The 19,741-nt window shown below is 41.2% G+C and overlaps 1 protein-coding gene across 3 annotated transcripts; it reads left to right on the top strand.

The window, feature by feature from the left end:
* The first annotated feature begins 5,134 nt into the window (after positions 1–5,134).
* smim15 (small integral membrane protein 15) lies at positions 5,135–19,181 on the top strand. Of its 3 annotated transcripts, XM_068034014.1 has the most exons (4): positions 5,273–5,498; positions 6,583–6,704; positions 16,798–16,943; positions 18,139–19,181. In XM_068034014.1, exon 4 carries the CDS (start codon positions 18,157–18,159, stop codon positions 18,379–18,381), a length of 225 nt encoding a protein of 74 aa, XP_067890115.1. In that variant the 5' UTR covers positions 5,273–5,498; positions 6,583–6,704; positions 16,798–16,943; positions 18,139–18,156; the 3' UTR covers positions 18,382–19,181. The 3 variants fall into 3 exon arrangements, with proteins under 3 accessions (XP_067890107.1, XP_067890115.1, XP_067890100.1); XM_068034006.1 differs by lacking the exons at positions 5,273–5,498; positions 16,798–16,943 and adding an exon at positions 5,135–5,191; XM_068033999.1 differs by lacking the exon at positions 16,798–16,943 and having other exon boundaries at positions 5,274–5,498.
* Positions 19,182–19,741: the final 560 nt, after the last annotated feature.

The following is a 19,741-nucleotide window of genomic DNA, read 5'->3' as shown; positions in this document are numbered from 1 at the left end:
AAGGTAGATAAGTCCCCAGGGCCTGATGGGATCTACCCCAGAATACTGAGGGAGGCAAGGGAAGAAATTGCTGGGGCCTTGACAGAAATCTTTGCATCCTCATTGGCTACAGGTGAGGTCCCAGAGGACTGGAGAATAGCCAATGTTGTTCCTTTGTTTAAGAAGGGTAGCAAGGATAATCCAGGAAATTATAGGCCGGTGAGCCTTACGTAAGTGGTAGGGAAATTATTGGAGAGGATTTTTGTGGGACAGGATTTACTCCCATTTGGAAACAAATGGACTTATTAGCACGAGGCAGCATGGTTTTGTGAAGGGGAGGTCGTGTCTCACTAATTTGATTGAGTTTTTTGAGGAAGTGACGAAGATGATTGATGAAGGAAGGGCAGTGGATGTTATCTATATGGACTTCAGTAAAGCCTTTGACAAGGTCCCTCATGGCAGACTGGTACAAAAGGTGAAGTCACACGGGATCAGAGGGGAGCTGGCAAGATGGATACAGAACTGTCTCGGTCATAGAAGACAGAGGGTAGCAGTGGAAGGGTGCTTTTCTGAATGGAGGGATGTGACTAGTGGTGTTCCGCGGGGATCAGTGCTGGGACCTTTGCTGTTTGTAGTATATATAAATGATTTGGAGGAAAATGTAGCTGGTCTGATTAGTAAGTTTGCGGATGACACAAAGGTTGGTGGAGTTGCGGACAGTGATGAGGATTGTCAGAGGATACAGCAGGATATAGATCGGTTGGAGACTTGGGTGTAGAAATGGCAGATGGAGTTTAATCCGGACAAATGGGAGGTAATGCATTTTGGAAGGTCTAATGCAGGTGGGAAATATACAGTAAATGGCAGAACCCTTAGGAGTATTGACAGGCAGAGAGATCTGGGAGTACAGGTCCACAGGTCACTGAAAGTGGCAACGCAGGTGGATAAGGTAGTCAAGAAGGCATACGGCATGCTTGCCTTCATTGGTCGGGGCACAGAGTATAACAATTGGCAAGTCATGCTGCAGCTGTACAGAACTTTAGTTCGGCCACACTTAGAATATTGTGTGCAATTCTGGTCGCCAACTACCAGAAGGACGTGGAGGCTTTGGAGAGGGTACAGAAGAGGTTTACCAAGATGTTGCCTGGTCTGGAGGGCATTAGCTATGAGGAGAGGTTGGATAGACTCTGATTGTTTTCACTGGAACGACGGAGGTGGAGGGGCGACATGATAGAGGTTTACAAAGTTATAAGCGGCATGGACAGAGTGGATAGTCAGAAGCTTTTTCCCAGGGTGGAAGAGTCAGTTACTAGGGGACATAGGTTTAAGGTGAGAGGGGCAAAGTTTAGAGGGGATGTGCGAGGCAAGTTCTTTACACAGAGGGTGGTGAGTGCCTGGAACTTGTTGCCGGGGGAGGTGGTGGAAGCAGGTACCATCGAGACGTTTAAGAGGCATTTTGACAAATACATGAATAGGATGGGAATAGAGGGATACGGACCCCGGAAGTGCAGAAGGTTTTAGTTTAGGCAGGCATCAAGATTGGCGCAGGCTTGGAGGGCCGAATGGCCTGTTCCTGTGCTGTACTGTTCTTTGTTCTTTGAGGTCTGGAGCTGGCAGAAGCCAAACTGAGCATCGGTAAGCAGGTTATTGATGTATAAGTGCTGCTTGATAGCACTGTTGGCGACACTTTCCATCACTTTGCTGATGAATGAGAGTAGACTGATGGAGTGGTAATTGGCTGAATTGGATTTGTCCTGCTTTTTGTGGACAGGACAGACCTGGGCAATTTTCCACTTTTTCGAGCAGATGCCAGTGTTGTAGCTGTGCTGTTAAAGCTTGGCTAGGGGAGCAGCTAGTTCTGCAGCACAAGTCTTCAGCGCCACAACGAGGATGTTGTCAGGGTCCCATAGCCTTTGCAGTATCCTGTGTGCTCAGCCATTTCTTGATATCAAATGAAGTGAATCAAATTGGCTGAAGACTTGCATCTGTGATGCTGGAGACCTCAAGAGGAGGCCGAGATGTGTAATCCAGTTGGTACCTCTGGCTGAACATGTTTGCAAACACCTCGATCTTTTGTATTCATGTGATGAACTCTGTAATTATTCAGAACGGGGATGTTTGTGGAGCCTCCTCCTCCCATTAGTTCTTTAATTTTCCACCACCATTTATGACTGAATGTGGCAGGACAGACCTGATCTGTTGGTTGTGGGATCATTTAGCTGTCTGTAGCATCCTGCTTCCACTGTTTAGCATTTATGTAGTTCTGTGTTATAGAGTTATACAGCACAGAAACAGGCCATTTTCCCATCATGTTTGTGCCAGCCATCAAGCACCTATCTATTCTAATCCCATTTTCCAGCACTTAGTCCGTAGCCTTGTATGCTATGGCGTTTCAAGTACTCATCTAAATACTTCTTAAATGTTGTGAGGGTTCCTGCCTCTACCACCCCTTCAGACAGTGTATTCCAGATTCCAACCACCCTCTGGGTGAAAAAATGTTTCCTCAAATCCCCTCTAAATCTCCTGCTCCTTACCTTAAATCTATGCCCCCTGAATATTGTCTGCTCCGCTAAGGGAAAAAGCTTCTTCCTATCTATCCTATCAATGCCCCTCATAATTTTGTTTACCTCAACCAGGTCCCCCCTCAGCCTTCTCTGCTCTAAGGAAAACAACCCTAGCCTATCCAGTCTCTCTTCATAGCTGAACGGCTCCAGCCCAGGCAACATCCTGGTGAATTTCCTCTGCACCCTCTCCGGTGAAATCACATCCTTTCTAGAGTGCGGTGACCAGAACTGTATACAGTACTCCAGCTGTGTTGTAGCTTCACATCTCATTTCTCGGTATGCCTGGTGCTGCTCTTGGCATGCTTTCCTATATTCCTCATTGAACCAGGCTTAATCCCCTCACTCTATGGTAATGGTAGAGTGAGGGATATGCCAGGTCATGAGGTTACAGTTTGTGATGGAATATAATTCTGCTGCTGCTGATGGCTCACAGCGCCTCATGGATGTCCAGTTTTGAGCTGCTAGATCTGTTCTGATTCTACCCCATTTAGCATGGTGGTAGTGCCACACAACACAATGCAGGGTGTCCTCAGTGTGAACACAGGACTTTGCCTCCACAAGGACTGTGCAGTGGTCACTCCTACAAATACTCCCATTGATAGATGCATCTGTAACAGGTAGGTTCAGTAGGTTTTTCCCTTGTGTTGGTTCTCTCGTCACCTGCCGCAGGCCCATCTGTCCTTCAGGACTCAGCTAGCTCCGTCAATAGTGGGGCTATCGAACCACTCTTGGTGATGAACATTGAAGTCCCCCAACCAGAGTACATTCTGTGCCCTTTCTACCCTCAGAACATCTTCCAAGTGATGATCGACATGGAGAAGTACAGATGCATCTGCTGAGGGATAGTGGTAGGTGGTAATCAGCAGGAGGTTTCCTGACCCATGTCTGACCAGATTTCATGAGACTTCATAGGGCCTGGAGTCAATGTGGAAGACTCCCAGGACCATTCCCTCACGACTGTATACCACTGTGCTGCCACCTCTGGTGGGATTTTCCTGCTGGTGAGACTGGACATACCAGGCACGGTGATGTAGGAGTCTGGGACATTATCATACTTACAGAATCATATGTTTCAGCCAATGTCAGGCTGTTGCTTGACGAGTCTGTGGGACAGCTCTTCCAATTTTGGCACAAGTCCACAGATGTTAGCGAGGAGGACTTTGTCGGGTTAAATGGGCTGGAAGAGCCTTTGTCATGTCCGGTGCTTAGCTTGATGCTGGGTGGTCCATCCAGTTTTATGTTTATTATATTTTTATAGAGGTTTGATACAATCGACTGGCTTGCTAGACCACTTCATAGGGCAGTTAAGAGTCAACCGTATTGCTGTGGGTCTGGATTCACATTCAGGTCAGACTGGGTAAGGTCGGCAGATTTCCTTCCCTGCCGGAACTTACTGAACCAGATGGGTTTTTATGCCAATCCAGTAGTTTCATGGTCACCATTACTGATACTAGCTTTTTATTCCAGATTTGTTTCATTAATTGAATTTAAATTCCCCAGCTGCCCTGATAGGATTTGAACTCATATCTCTGGATCATTTGTCCAGGCCTCTAGTTCATAGTCCAGTAATATAAGCACTATGCGAACTGTTAATAGTGCTTACTCCCCATCTCTGCCATTCTAAACCCACTTTGGGTTAAAACCAACCCCTACATTGGCAGACAGAAGATGGACTGGATGTGGAGTTTGAAACTTATTTTATAATCTTTCAATTTTATTAAGTTGGCAAATAGACTGACTTGCACATAATTTATATTTCTGTTTACTAATAAAGTTTCTGCAGGAAAGTACTATTTACTTTGAGTAGGTGACGTTGTCTTTCTTAATTTAGGACAATGGGTCCTGTATGTGTGCCAATATTTGCAGGAAAGTTTGAAAAACACAAGATAATCAACATCAGTACTTCTTTACCATTGTGTTGTATGTAAAGCTCAAAGTGCTATCTCTATATCACAACTCTAATTTGGAAGGATAGTGTCTATGATTATACTGCTAGATCTTGAAATGCATGGTTGCTGTTTAAAAATTGCATGACTGCACTTTACTAAAATCCCAGATAATAGATAATACACTAAATGACTTCTATTTAGTAACATACTCTACATTCTCATTTTAGCATTGTACTGTACTTACTGTGTGCTCATATTTGCACTTTGCAAATCTGTATTCTAGTTTGGATTATATTGTATAACACTGCAATTTTATTTTAGCATTGTACTGTACTTGATTCACTTCTGTATTATTTTGCGTGCTATTTTTGCAGTGTCTCATATTGCACAGCACTCTAATTTTGCACTGTACTGCATTACTCTATACTACACTAATCTTTGTATTATGCTGCATTATCCTGAACTTTGTTTTACTGCTGTAGAGTATTACTAATTGGTGCTGCATTGTACTTACTGTCGCACAACATCATGTTTGTACCGCATTGTATTTTTGCATCGTGCTGTATTGCACTCAACTCTATTTTTACAGTGCACCTCACACTGATTCATTCTAATCACACTTCACTTGTCAGCCAGCTGTGCAGGTAACCTCTGACCTCCGCCTGTGTCACACGGTGATTCTCCCACTTTTACTTCCGGTGTGGCTGAATCTTGCGCATGCGCAGAGGGCTGGGCTCGCTTCCGTTCTGCTTGGTGCAGGTGAGATCCGGCGCTTTGAGGGGAGGATGCGGGGGGAGAAGGAGGGGTTGAGGGATGGGGAGGGAGTCTGCGGGCTTCCGCAGTGGCACAGCAGTTGAGGAGGGCCCAGGCCCGAGGCAGCGTCATTTGCTTGCACTCAGTGTCCGAGGATTGATGGCCACTTCCGCGGCTCGGGCTGGACCCAGGGAGGATTTCTGTTGTGGAATTTCTTCAGATTGAATCTTCTGGGGTTGCTGGTTTTCCTCCAAAAAAATATCAATTTAGTTTCAGCAGGTGTCGCTAAAAGTGGCACATACTCCAATTAACAGTATGTAAATGGGATTAAAACTTTACAGTGGAAAAGCTTAAAACATTAATGTTTGGACAACTGTCCCCAAAAATGCTGGTTTTAAGTATAATATCTGGTAATTTATACCATAATAAAATTAAAACTAGGCCATTTAGGAGTGAGATCAGGAAGCACTTTTTCGCACAAAGAGTAGAGGAAATCTCCCCATAAGACTGGATACTGAATCAGTTGAAATTTTCAAGATAGTATATACCAAGATGCCAATTTGAGACTGGTAATTTTTTGTTAGCTAAGGGTATTGAGGATTATGGAGTAAAGGCAGGTAAATGGAATTGAAGTACAGATCAGCTATGATCTAATTGCAAGGGTGAAGCAGGTTTGAGGGGCTTAATGGCCTATTGGATTTGGGATTGTCTGTGATCTATTCCAAGCAGATTCTAAAGAAGGGAATTGATGCATTTCTGGGAGAATCAGCTTTTGGACTCTAGAGCTGTTCTGTCACATTAAATTGCAATACATGAAAATTGGAAGCATTCTAGTTTGTAATAGTTTAAAGAGGGCCTGAGGAATGCACAGGAGAGTGAGCAGGTCATGTTTTAACATTTGAATATTCAAGAGTATATAAGCCCCCTAAAGATTAAGGTTGTAAAAGGAATAATGGTGAGGCTATTGGTGCTCACTGTTAGAGAGCAAATTGGACAGAACTTCCAGTGTCTGGACATGCACAATTAAGCATAGAAATTAGGAAATTGCAATCCAATTTCCTCTGCTGTTCATAAGATTTGCTACAATGGTACCTCACCAATAGGTTCAGGATTAAACTACGTGAAGGGCATGAAGTTCTGATAGTTTGGACTGGTGCATTCAGGTGTAAGTGAATTTTTAATGGTGTGATAAGTCTTAATTGCTGCAAATTAATCTCTGTGGCCCTGAAAGTGAAGTATGGTGGCTTATTCCTTCTGAATGTAACTATTGTTGAAGATTTAATTTTTTTCTCTCGTCACTTATTGCTCTCAATCTAATTTTTCTTTCCCAATTAATTTGCTTTCTGTACGTACTTTTACATTGAATTATGTATTCTAATTTATACTTTCTGGTTTAGATTCTGCATGTCTCTGAGGATTCTTCAATTTGGTTGAAGAGACACTGTGTTGCTTTCCTTGTTCACACAGGTCCCAGATCCTCTGTAGAGGGCTCTGCACTGAAAAGGATCTTTTAGTAACAGTAAGTTGCTGCTCAAAAGCCCTTAAAGTCTGCAGGCATATATGAGTAATGAATAGTACGCACTGTTGTAGTCACTGACTACAAAATCCCGGCCATTGTATCTAGTTTTGGGTTGGGTACAGTAGGATGGATGTCAAAGGGTACCTAGAATTTAAGATGATAACAGGGATTAGTTATGAGGCCAGATGAGAGGAATAGCTGCTCTTTTTATGAGAAGTTTAAGATGAGATTTAATAAAGGCATTCAAAATTATGAAAGTTTTGATAAGGTAAATAGGGAAAACGCTATTTCCACTGCTTGGTGAATGGGTAACCAGAGGGCATGATTTAAAAATTTCCAAAGGAATAGAAGGAGAGGTTAGGTGAATTACATTTTTTTTAAGGGTTGGAATCCCACGGCAGAAACATTGGAAGCAGAATCCAGAATAGTTTGTAAAAGGGCAACAAATAAATAACTTTAAAAGAAAAAAAATTAAAACCTGTGGGATTAGGGCAGAGGAATTGGCTGAAGTGGATAATTCTTTGAGAACTGCTGTGGGTATCATAGGCTGAACTGATTCCTGCTCTGTCTTTTGTCTCAAATGATTACAAAATATGCAGCACCTCCAGAGCTGTTGTGCAAGATTTGAGATTTTCTTAGCTGTTTAAGTTCTAATGTTTATAAAACTTTGGGGAACAACTGTAAAAATAAACTGTAATATTCCTCTATGTAAAAAAAAATTCCTGGATGTGGTGCAGGTGGTTAATTTAAATTGATTTTTTTTGTCTCATAGGTATGTTGGGTATGTGAGCTGATCTGTATATTAATATTCCTGATTTTGAAAGTGCAGATTTTTCTTCAGGATTTGTACTTTGATTTAAATCTAAAAGTTATATTTCTACCAACCCTGCATTAATGATTATTACACTACTGAAACCATTAAGAGGGAAAGGAAGTGTAGGAAGCACTTCCCAACTTAAATGTACCCTTAATGTTTCTCTTTCATGCAGTTAATGAAATAAACTGCAAGTTATAACAATTAATTTGTGAGAAGGCTCCTGCTTGTCACTATTCAATTTATTAATTTCTGTTATGGGGAAAGTGAGTGTGAAGTTTTCTTGCTGTGCATGAAAATCATCATAGGCTGCACTTTTTCATGGCTTCAGCACAATTTTAGCATGTTGCAAGAAAAATGGTTGGCACAGTATGGCCAGAACAGAGTGTATCGCAAAAAGTGTAAAAGTTGGGAAATTGGTGCAGAAAGAGTAGGAGTTGCGGCTTTTTGCCTCCAATACTTTGGGGTTGATGTTACAGATAAATATTTAGATCAGCCATGGTCTTATTGAATGTCAGAGGGGCCATATGGTCTATGTCTTTTATTTCTGAAGTTAATGGTCTTGTATTTAATTTAATCTAATTTTAAACCAGATTAAGTGCTTAGCTTATAGCTTTTAGGCTTTTAACTAAGTTGATTAAATACATAGACTAATTAAATAAACAAAATCAATAATGAATGTCGCAACTGCAGCATGTGGGAGTTTGTGGCGAACATTGCGATAAGTGTCTGCATCTTGAGGAACTTCAGCTCAGAGTTGTTAAGCTGGAGTCTGGGGTGCAAAAGTTACGTGGCATCAGAGAGGGTGAGTTACCTGGACACTTTGATCCAGGAGGCAGTCATGATTCTTGGGTTAGGAAGTGGTACAGCTCTGGTTAATGGTTAGGGACAGAAAGGTGTGTCTGCAAGTCAGTCAGGTAAGGGACCCATTGTGTAGAGTTGGAGGTATCTCGGCCTTTGCCCTGTTCAAACAGGAACGAGGTCTGCCTGCCTGTGTGGATCATGGTAAAGTCTGCAGCGTGGATGAGCAAACTGATCATGGCACTGTGGTACATTTCAAGTTGGGGGTAGAGTAAAGGAGTGGTAGGCTACATTATAGTCATGGAATAGACACCGTTCTCTGCAACTGCGATCAAGAGTTCCGAAGGTTGTCTTGTCTGCCTGTTGCTAGGGTTATCTTTGTGGTTAGAAAAAAACTTGAAGTGGTAGGGGAAGGATCCAGTTGTCATTGTCTGTGTTGAAAGAAATGACGTGTAGAACAAGTGTTACGACCCGGTGAGAAAAAGGTCTAGGGTTCCCTTTCAGCCTTCACCTGGTCTTATTGTAACAGGGTTTAATTTTAAACACACCATGTTTTTAGCTCCCCCTTGGTGAATCCTTGTTCACCACTTTCCAATTATAAGGCAAAGAAACCAGCACAAACAGGCTTTCTTTGCTTTAAAGCAGAAAGATTGAAATTTATTAAACTTAAACTCTAATTCGGTTGATGCCTACGGATACACGACGCACCCACGCTCGCATGCATACGTGGTACACACATGCAAATAGAGTCAGAAAAGAGCAGAAGGATAAAAACAAAGTGAAAGTTTGAGGCAGTATCTGAAGAGTTTTTGTTAATTTGTTCCTCGAGCTCGCTGTAGAGTCCTTGATTGTAGATAGTTCTTGCTTTTCATTGTGACCCAATATTCTTCTTAAAACTTATTCGCTGTAGGAGACTTTTCTCTCTTGGGGTTCATGTGCCTTCAGTGGATTCAGAGGCTTGTGAGAAAGAGATGGGAGCAGACAGGAGAGATCTTCAGTCCAGGAGCAAAGAGACACTCTGAATTGTACACAGTTTGAACTCAGGGAAACACAGGTTGCCAAGCAGGTTAGTCATGTGACTAACTGGTCTGACCACGTCTTGGCTCTGTGGATTGTATCATCTTAGCAGGACCTGGAATGCTCCTCCTACACACAATAACTAGTGATCAAGGTCCATTGTGGGTTGAATGCGTCAGGGAATGGTCCTTTGTCCTTCCAAGCACTGTCTGTTAATATGCAGATGTCTTTTCCAGCCACAGCTGATCTGTTTAACAAGTCATTTCCTCGCTCCAGCAACAATTTAAAAGTCAATGTTCATGACAAAATTATTATGCCTCATTCTTGGCAGGTGGGGCCCTAGCACGCCAACAAGGAATGAGGTTCTGCTGAGGGTGCTTTTGGAGCTAGTGTCCAAATTAAAAAGCCGAGCCTCAAAGGTGGTAATCTCTGAATACTACCTGAGCAATGTGCAAATTGGCATAGGGTCAAACAGATCAGAGACTTGAATGGGTGGTTGAAAGAGTGGTGTGAGAGATGGGTTTTGATTCATGGGCCATTACTGGGGAAAGAGGGAGCTGTTTCATTGGGACAGACTCCACTTAAACCAGGCTGGGACCAGTGTCCTGGTGGTTTTTAAAACTAGAGCTGTAGATAGGGTTTTAAACTAAAAAGGTTTGGGGGGATGGTGGTGGGGTAAGAGAAAAGTTATACATCCAAATAGAAAAGTCAAGGTCACAGAGCAGCATTTTGATAAATAAAAAAAAATAAAATAAAAGCAGAGTGTGACAGGAAGGGAGAAAACATTTAATGGTAATAGTGCTTCAATGAATAAGGACAAACAGGAAAAATCGTAAAAAGTAAAAATTAAAGGCACTTTATTTGAATGCAATAAGCATTCATAAGATAGACGAATTAATGGAGAAGATAGAATTAAATGGGTCTGATCTAATAACTATTAGAGACATTGCGTAGTGACCAAGATTGGAAACTAAATATTCCCATGTACTTGATATTTCAAAGGACAAACCAAATGGAACAGGAGGAGGGGGAGCCCTGATAGCATAAGATGACATGAGGACAGTAGTGAGGAAGGATGTTGACTTGGAAAATCAGAAGTAAAATCAGTATAAATGAAGATGAGAAATAACAAGGGGAAGAAAGTGTGTTAGGAATACTTTATAGACCCCTTAACAGTCGCTACACTGTTGGACCACGTATTAATCAAGAAATAAAAGGAGCTTGTAACAAAGGCAATGCAATAATCATGGGGCTCTTTAACCTTCAAATAGACTGGACAAATGAAATCGGTAAAAGTAATTAGGAGGATGGGTTCATGTAATATGTTCGTGACGGTTTCCTAGAATTATACTTTTATGGAATCAACCAGGGAAGAGGCTATTTTTGATCTTGGTTTGTGTAATGAAACAGGGTAAATTAGTAATCGCATAGTAAGGGTCCTCTGGGAAAGAGTACTCATAGTATGATGGAATTTCACAGAGTTTGAAAGTGATGTACTTAAGTCTGAAACTAAAGTATTGAAAATAAAGCCAATTACATAGGTTAATGTAGGTTAGGAAATTAGATTAAATGGTATGACAGTAGATGAGCAATGGCAAACATTTAAATAAATATTACATAATTCTCAATGAATCTACACTCCATTGAGAAATAAAAACTCCACATGAAAAAAAGATCCATCTGTGGCTAACTGAAGAGGTTAATGACAGTGTTCAATTAAGAGTCTTATAATATTGCCAAGAAGTCTAGTAAGCCTGAGTATTGGGAGAGTTTTAGACAACAGTAAAGGATGACCAGAAATTGATGGAGAAGATAGAATGAGAATAAACTAGCTAAATATGCTGTACGAGCTTCTACAAGTATAGCGATATACAGGAAGATAGCAAAAGCAAATATGGATCCCTTCGAGGCTGAGACAGGAGAAATTATAATAGGGAATAAGAAAATAGTGGTGTTAAACAAAAAATGTGTGTCTGTCTTCACAATAGAAGACACAAAAAAGGTAGCAGAAATAGTGGGGAAACCAAGGATCTAATGAGTGGGAGAAACTTTATAACATTAGTAAAGAAAGATAACTGGAGAAATTAATGGGACTGAAAGCCAACAAATCCCCCTGGACCTGATGACCTACATTCTCGGGTTCTAAAAGAGGTGGCTGCAGAGATGGTGGATGCACTGTTTGTGATCGTCCAAAATTCCCTAGATTCTGGAAATGTCCCAGTTGGCTGTAAGGTAGAAAATGTAACATTGCTATTCAAAAAAGGAGGGAAAGAGAAAATGGGTAGCGACAGGCCAAGTTAGCCTGACATAATTTGTCAGGAAAATTCTGGAATATCAAGGAAGTCATAACAGGGCATTTAGCAAATATGATTAGACAGAGTCAGCATCGTTTTATGAATGGGAAACTCTTTAACAAATTGAGTTTTTTGAGGATGTAACTAACAGGATAGATAAAGGGGAACCAGTGCATGTAGTATGGTTGTATTTTCACAAGGCATTCGATAAGATGCCACACGAAAGGTGGTTGCACAAGATGAGGGCTCATGGGTTTTGGTGTAATATGTTAGCCTGGATAGAGGATTGGTTAAAGGACAAGAAGCAGAGAGTAGGAGTAAATGAGTCATTTTCAAGTTGTTACTAGTGGAGTTTTGCAAGGATCAGTTCTGGGTCCTTAGCTATTTGCAATCTATATTAATAACTTAGATCAAGGGGCTGAGTGTACTGTGTCCAAGTTTGCTGACTATAAAAAGCTAGGTGGGAAAGCAAGCTGTGAGAAGGATGCAATGACTTGTTTTTATTCATTCATGGGATGTGGGCATCGCTGGTGGGCCAGCATTTATTGCCCATACCTAATTGCCCTTGAGAAGGTGGTAGTGGTGAGCTGCCGCCTTGAACTGCTGCAGTCCTTGGGGTGTAGATGCACCAACAGTGCTGTTAGGAAACGAGTTCCAGGATTTTGACCCAGCGACAGTGAAGGAATGGCGATGTAGTTTCAAGTCAGGATGGTGTTTGGCTTGAAGGGGAACTTGCAGGTTGTGGTGTTCCCATGCATCTGCTGCGTGTGATGTGTTTTCAGTTCTCAAGTGGATGCCAGCTGGGTTAACTCTTGGTTGTTGAGCAAATTGCCTCGAGGGAGGGCAAAACTGAAATAGTTTGCCATGGCGTCCACACGAGGTGCACTTCAGGGATGCCTTAGGGTAGCTAAACATCTCATCTCGTGGGAGGAAAAACTGATCCATGATCTGGCCTCCACTAAGCCCATCTCAAAGTAACTAATCAGCTTATCTCTGATGGGATGGGGGGAATAAACTGACAAAGGCAGCTTCTCCTAAACAGTGAGTGCTTTTGTTACCTGAGTGCAAAGTAGGATTGACATGAAAGTTGGATAGAAGTAAACCGTCTGACAGGTTAAGTAAATTAGCTGGCTTGCAGTGCATCTTTTTAAAGTAAAATCTTCTTCGCATTTCTTTTTGTAAGGGAAGATGTTGCCTTTTTAGGTAGCCCCATAAAGTTAATTCTGGAATAGGTATGTGTACTTGAGTGGAACAGGGTTTTTTGTGAAAGGAAGGACAGTTGATCTGCATATCCTCTAATTTGAAGAAAAGCACAAATTTTGTAAGACTACAGGGGAAGAACAGGTTGGTGGAGGGATTAAGTGGTTAGCTGTTTCAAACGGTGGGCACAGGGCCAAATGAATCAGCTCCTTCAGTGCTGTATGAGTCTGATTTTCTTCAAAATAATTGAAAGCTGAATAAACACTGTTTTTTCGTTAATGTCAATTTTCCTAATTTGGTTGTATGCTTTGGTGTTTAGTGCCACTGAGTCCATCTTTACGGGGTCTGTGGAAAATGGGCTTTAGTTATTAGCCTAACCTAAGATTGTGTAAAAGATCGGTTTTACCGATATCTTCACCGTTGTATTGAAGTGAAAGGTGAAGTTTTTCTATTTATTTTCAGAATATCTGATTATTGTGTTTGAATTAGCATTGCTCTATATTTCAGCTAGGAATCCTATTTGAGTGCAAATGTTGGTGATGAGGATGGTATTAAGAGATGCCCAGTCAAAACATTGTTTATCAAATTATTAAATTATCTGTAGATTTGGTTCCCATTACAATTATCTAAAGGTTGAATAGCTTTCAGAAAAAAAAATTCATAATGGCCATTGTTTTCAGATTTAGCTGATAAAGTCCAACAAAATGGAAATAAAACAAAACTAGTCTCTGGTGATTGAAATATTTGTGGTATAGATTTTCTGACTTTTAAAAGTGTTTGACTCACATTTAATATCTGAGGTTTCTGAAAAACGAATAGGCAGAATGTTTAGCTGGTACCCTTCCCATGAAATAAAGGACGGATTAGGTGAATTTTTAGTTTCTTGTAACACCATCTTCACAGTATAAGGAAAAGGCATTACCCGAATATTTAACAGAATATTAAACTGCTAAAGATATGGTACTTTTGGTTTGTCAAAGTGAGGCCCTTAAAAAAAAAGACTTGGAAAAACCTGAATCGAATGGTGGATGAACTGAATTGTTTTTCAACTTGTGCCATTGCAGACTAGAATAAATGGAAGGAAGTCTAGTTCAAATTGTTTAATTGGGGAACTGATTTTTCTTTCTGTGCTTTTCTCACTATTTTGCTTCTCTTAGAGTCATAGACACAGGCCCTGTGGCCCACCGTGTCTACGCTGGCCATCAAGCACCTATCTATTCTAATCTCATTTTCCAGCTCTTGGCCCATAGCCCTGTATGCTATGGTGTTTCAAGTACTCATCTAAATACCTCTTAAATGTTGTGAGGGTTCCTGCCTCTACCACCCCCTCAGGCAGTGTGTTCCAGATTCCAACCACCCTCGGTGAAAAATGTTTCCTCAAATCCCCTCTGAACCTCCTGCCCCTTACCTTAAATCTATGCCCCCTGGTTATTGACGCCTCCGCTAAGGGAAAAAGTTTCTTCCTATCTACTCTTATCTATGCCCCTCATAATTTCGTATACCTCAATCAGATTCCCCATCAGCCTTCTCTGCTCTAAGGAAAACAACCCTAGCCTATCCAGTCTCTCTTCATAGCTGAAATGCTTCAGCCCAGGCAACATCCTGGTGGATCTCCTCTGCACTCTCTCCAGTGCATTCACATCCTTCCTATAGTGTGGCGACCAGAACTGTATACAGTACTCCAGCTGTGACCTAACTAGCATATTATACAGCTCCATCGGAACCTCCCTGCAGTTATATTCTATGCCTTGGCTAATAAAGGCAAGTATCCCATATGCCTTCCTAACCAAAAAAAAGCAAAATACTGCGGATGCTGGAAATCTGAAATAAAAACAAGAAATGCTGGAACCACTCGGCAGGTCTGGCAGCATCTGTGAAAAGAGAAGCAGAGTTAACGTTTCGGTTCAGTGACCCTTCTTCGGAACTGAAAAATATTAGAAAAGTCACAGGTTATAAGCAAGTGAGGTGGGGGTGGGGCAAGAGATAACAAAGGAGGTCTAGATTGGACCAGGCCACATAGTTGACCAAAAGGTCACGGAGCAAAGGCAAACAATATGTTAATGGTGTGTTGAAAGACAAAGCATTAGTACAGATTAGGTGTTAATACACAGAATATTGAACAGCAGCAAGTGCAAACCTGAAAAAAAACAGTGGGTAAGCAAACTGAACAAACTAAGATGAAATGAAATAAATGCAAAAAAAAGATGGTAAAAAATGTAAAAAAGAATGTAAAAAAAAAAGGAAGAAAAAATAACTAAAAATGAAAGTAAAATGGGGGGCTGTCATGCTCTGAAATTATTGAACTCAATGTTCATTCTGGCAGGCTGTAGTGTGCCTAATCGGTAAATGAGATGCTGTTCCTCGAGCTTGCGTTGACGTTCACTGGAACACTGCAGCAATCCCAGGACAGAGATGAGAGCAGGGGGGAGTGTTGAAATGGCAAGCAACCAGAAGCTCAGGGTCCTGCTTGCGGACTGAGCAGAGATGTTCCGCAAAGCGGTCACCCAGTCTGCGCTTGGTCTCCCCAATGTAGAGGAGACCACACTGTGAGCAGCGAATACAGTATACTACATTGAAAGAAGTACAAGTAAATTGCTGCTTCACCTGAAAGGAGTGTTTGGGGCCTGGGATAGGTAAATGGGCAGGTATTACACCTCCTGCGATTGCAGGGGAAGGTGCCTTCCTAACCACCTTATCTACCTGTGCTGCTCCCGCCTTCAGTCATCAATGGACATGTACACCAAGGTCCCTCTGACCTTCCTAGGGTCCTGCCATCCATTATATATTCCCTTGCCTTGTTAGTTCTCCCAAAATGCATCACCTCACACATCTCAGGATTAAATTCCACTACAGAGGAGTGGAAATTCGACTATAGAGGATATAAAAAACATTCCAATAATAGATGTAAATCAGGAGGTGGAAGGAAGAGAGGAACTTGGTGAAATTACAATCACCAGGGAAACAGTACTGAGCAAACAGATGGGGCTGTGGGCTGACAAGTCCCTTAGTTCTTATGGACTTCATCCTAGGGTCTTAAAAGAGGTGGCTAATGAGGTAATAGATGCGTTGGTGTTAATTTTTCAAAATTCGCTAGATTCTGGAAAGGTTCCATCAGACTGGAAAGTAGCAAATATAACCCCTCTATTCAAGAAGTGGGGGGAGGCAGAAAACAGGTAACTATAGACCAGTTAGTTTGACATCTGTCATGGGGAAGGTGTTAGAATCGATCATGAAGGAGGTTATAGCTGGGCACTCAGATAAACTCAAGGTAATCAGGAATAGTCAGCATGGTTTTGTGAAAGGAAAATCATGTTTAACCAATTTATTGGAGTTCTTTGAAGGATTAACACGCACTGTGGATAAAGGGGAGCCTGTCGACGTACTGTACTTGGATTTCCAGAAGGCATTTGACGAGGTGACACATAAAAGGTTATTGCGCAAAGTAGGAGCTCATGGTGTAGTGGGTAACATATTTGCATGGGTAGAAGATTGGATGGCTGGCAGAAAACAGAGTATGCATAAATGGGTCCTTTTCTGAGTGGAGTTCTGCAGTGCTCTGTGCTGGGGCCTCAACCTTTTACAATGTGTATCAATGACTTAGTTGAGGGGAGCGATTGCATGATAGCTAAATTTGCAGATGACATAAAAATAGGTAGGAAAGTATGTTGAGAAGAGGACATAAGGAGCTTGCAGACCGCTATAGATAGGTTGAGTGAATGGGCTTAAATCTCGCAGATGGAGTATTATGTAGGAAAATGTGAAGTTGTTCACTTTGGCAGGAAGAATAAAAAAGCAGCGTATTACTTAAACGGAGAACAACTGCAGAATTCTGGGGTGCAGAGGGATCTAGGTGTCCTAGTGCATGAGTCACAAAAAGTTAGTAATGCAGGTAATAAAGAAGGCAAATGGAATGCTATCCTTTATTAAGAGAGGAATTTAAAATAAAAGTAAGGATGTTATGCTTCAGTTATCCAGGGCATTGGTGAGACCACATCTCGAATACTGCGTGTGCAGTTTTGGTCTCCTTATTGAAGAAAGGATGTAAATATGTTGGAGGCGCTGCAGAGGAGGCTTATTTGGTTGATACCTGGAATGAGTGGGTTGTCTTCTGAGGTAAGGTTGGACAAACTGGGCTTGTTTTCACTGGAGTTTAGAAGAGTGAGGGGAGACTTAATTAAAATTTATAAGATCCTGAACGGTCTTGACAAGGTGAATGTGGATAGGATGTTTCTTCTTGTGGGTGAGTCCAGAACTAGGGGGCACTGCTTTAAAATTAGGAGTTGCCCTTTTAGGGCAGAGAGGAGGAGAAATTTTTTCTCTGAAGGTTGTGCGATTTTGGAACTCTCTGCCTCAGAAGGTGGTGGAGGCAGGGTCATTGAATATTTTTAAGGCAGAAGTAGATTGATTCCCTTGCCTAACAAGAATCTAAGGTTATCGGGGGTAGATGGGAGCATGGAATTCGAAACATAAACAGATCAGCCATGATCTTATTGAATGGTGGAGCAGGCTTGAGGGGCCGAATTGCTGCCTTCTCCTAATTCGTATGTTTGTATGTATAGCCTACATATCAAGCTCTGTCATTGAAGACTTGCATTTATAGAGTGGTTTTCATAACCTTGGGACATCCCAAAGAGGTTTACACCTAATTAAATACTTTTGAAGTGTGGTACTGTTGTAATATAGGGAAACGCAGCAACCAATTTGCTCACGTCAAGGTTTTACAGCAATGCGATAATCATTAATGTGCTTCAGTAATGTTGATTGAGAGCTAAAGACACTAACTGGCTGTCAGGAGGTGAATGAGAGACTTGCAAGGACACTATGATTTTTCCCATCTCTTTTAGGGAAGATAATTTAATGCCTGGTGCTTCTGAGAGGAGAAAATGGCAATTTTGACTGGAAGGAAGACCGTTACATTGCTTCATTGAAAGAGCAAAAGTCTATTTTAAAAACAAACTGACATACTTAAGCACTTCAAATGGTTTAGCAGTTATAATGTTGGGCTTTCAAGTAGCGATCCCTATTTTGTGTTGATATTTGCACTTGACGTTTCCCCAGCTGTGTTGGGGGGAAGGCAGCAAATAATGGTCAGCAGGTTCTTCCCACGCTACTCGATAATGCAACTTTGAAGCAATAGCGTTAGTAACATACTCAAAAATATTCATGGGGTAGATTGTTGCAGCATCTTGACTGAAGATATTGTGGATGAAGGGTGTATTTCAAGAAGAAAATGGGAGGGTTGGTGAACAGAGTGGTATCGGAAATTGAGCAATTGTATTGACCCTTATGCGTTGTTTTACTTTTACAGGTCTTGGTGTAAACAAGGATGTTGGACATAAGAGGTTGGGCAGAGTACATTGTTGAATGGGCTGCAAAAGACCCTTATGGCTTCCTTTCAACAGTTATCTTGGCACTAACCCCACTGTTCTTAGCAAGTGCAGTGTTGTCATGGAAACTGGCAAAAATGATTGAGGCCAGAGATCGAGAGCAGAAGAAGAAACAAAAACGTCAAGAAAATATTAATAAAGCCAAGAGACCAAAGAAGGATTGAAGATGTAATCAGGAAACATTCCCTGTCTTAAACTAAAATACAGCTTGCTTTTTCATATTTAATAATTGCAGTTATATTTGGCAATAATTTCAAGGATGACACCATAATACAGTGACTGCTTCATCAGATACGTGCTTCTATCCTCTAATATTTCACATTTTGGGTTTTTATGATCCTTCAATATTTGATGAACAATTTCACTCGTGCTTTCCAGCTAATTTTCCACTACTGTTTCCTATTTGAAATAAGTGTACATTCTCATTCCTTGTGTACCTATTTCATAAAATTTGTAATCTTGACTATGGAAGTGTACTGAGCCATTGCACTGAAACCAATATATTGGTACATTCATAAAAATAATGTTTGGAAGTCAATATAAGGTTACTATTTCTGAATTGAAAGAAAACCCTGTAATTTTTATCTAATTCTATTTTGCTAAAACCCTGAACTGTTGTTAACTGAATTTAATTCACAGTTGCAAAATAATATGAGGGAGGGGAAAAACCTGAAATAACTTTTAGTATCATGATGCATAGCATTGAAGGACAAAGCTGCATTTCCAAGTGAAAGTCTTGGCAAGATATTTATTAGCCAGTAGTCAATGTGATAAAGTAAATTGTGACAATGCATCATTACACCACTTGCATGTAAAGTAATGAAAATGTTGCAAGATGCTCTGTTCTCTCAAAACAAAATTTTTGTCAAATACTTTTATAGCAGATGGTGCTCTTCAGTTTCTCAATGCTTCTAATGGACTTTTCTGGTAATTATATTAAACGATACCTTTCGTACTGTGCAAATTGCCCTGATCTATTGAACATGTTACGACCAGGTGATAAAGGTGTTTTGGGGTCTTTCTCAGCCTTCACCTGGTTTTATTGTAACCGGGTTTAATTTTTGAACACTGTTTTAGCTCCCCCTTGGTGAATCCTTGTTCACCGCTTTCCAATTATAAGGCAACAAAAGGAGCACAAACAGGCTTTCTTAGGTTTAAGGAAGAAAAGTGAAATTTATTAAAACTTAAACTCTAATTCGGCTAATGCCTACGGATACACGCCGCATACTGCGCCCCACGCTAGCATGCATACGCAAGAGCCACGTGCAAATAGAGACAGAAAAGAGCAGAAGAAAAATAGAGAGGTTTGAGGCAATCTCTGAAGTGGGTTTTTGTTGCTGTGTTTTGAGCTCGCTGTAGTCCTTGCTTGTTGGTAGATCTTGCTTTTCTTTGGGGCTCAGTATTCTTAAACTTTGTTCACTGTAGGAGACTTTTCTCTCTTGGGGTTCATATGTCTTTGGTGGTTTTCAGTTCCATGAGATAGAGATGGCAGCAGACAGGAAAGGTGGCGGCAAGCAAACAGCT

Source organism: Heterodontus francisci, chromosome 1 (assembly GCF_036365525.1).
Source record: "Heterodontus francisci isolate sHetFra1 chromosome 1, sHetFra1.hap1, whole genome shotgun sequence".
NCBI lineage: Eukaryota > Metazoa > Chordata > Chondrichthyes > Heterodontiformes > Heterodontidae > Heterodontus > Heterodontus francisci.
Note: the sequence above shows the minus strand (reverse complement) of the source record. Positions and strands in the feature narration are given on the sequence as shown.

Excerpts from the sequence above, each read along its gene's own strand:
- smim15 (XM_068034006.1), top strand. The coding sequence starts at position 18,157 with ATGTTGGACATAAGAGGTTGGGCAGAGTACATTGTTGAATGGGCTGCA.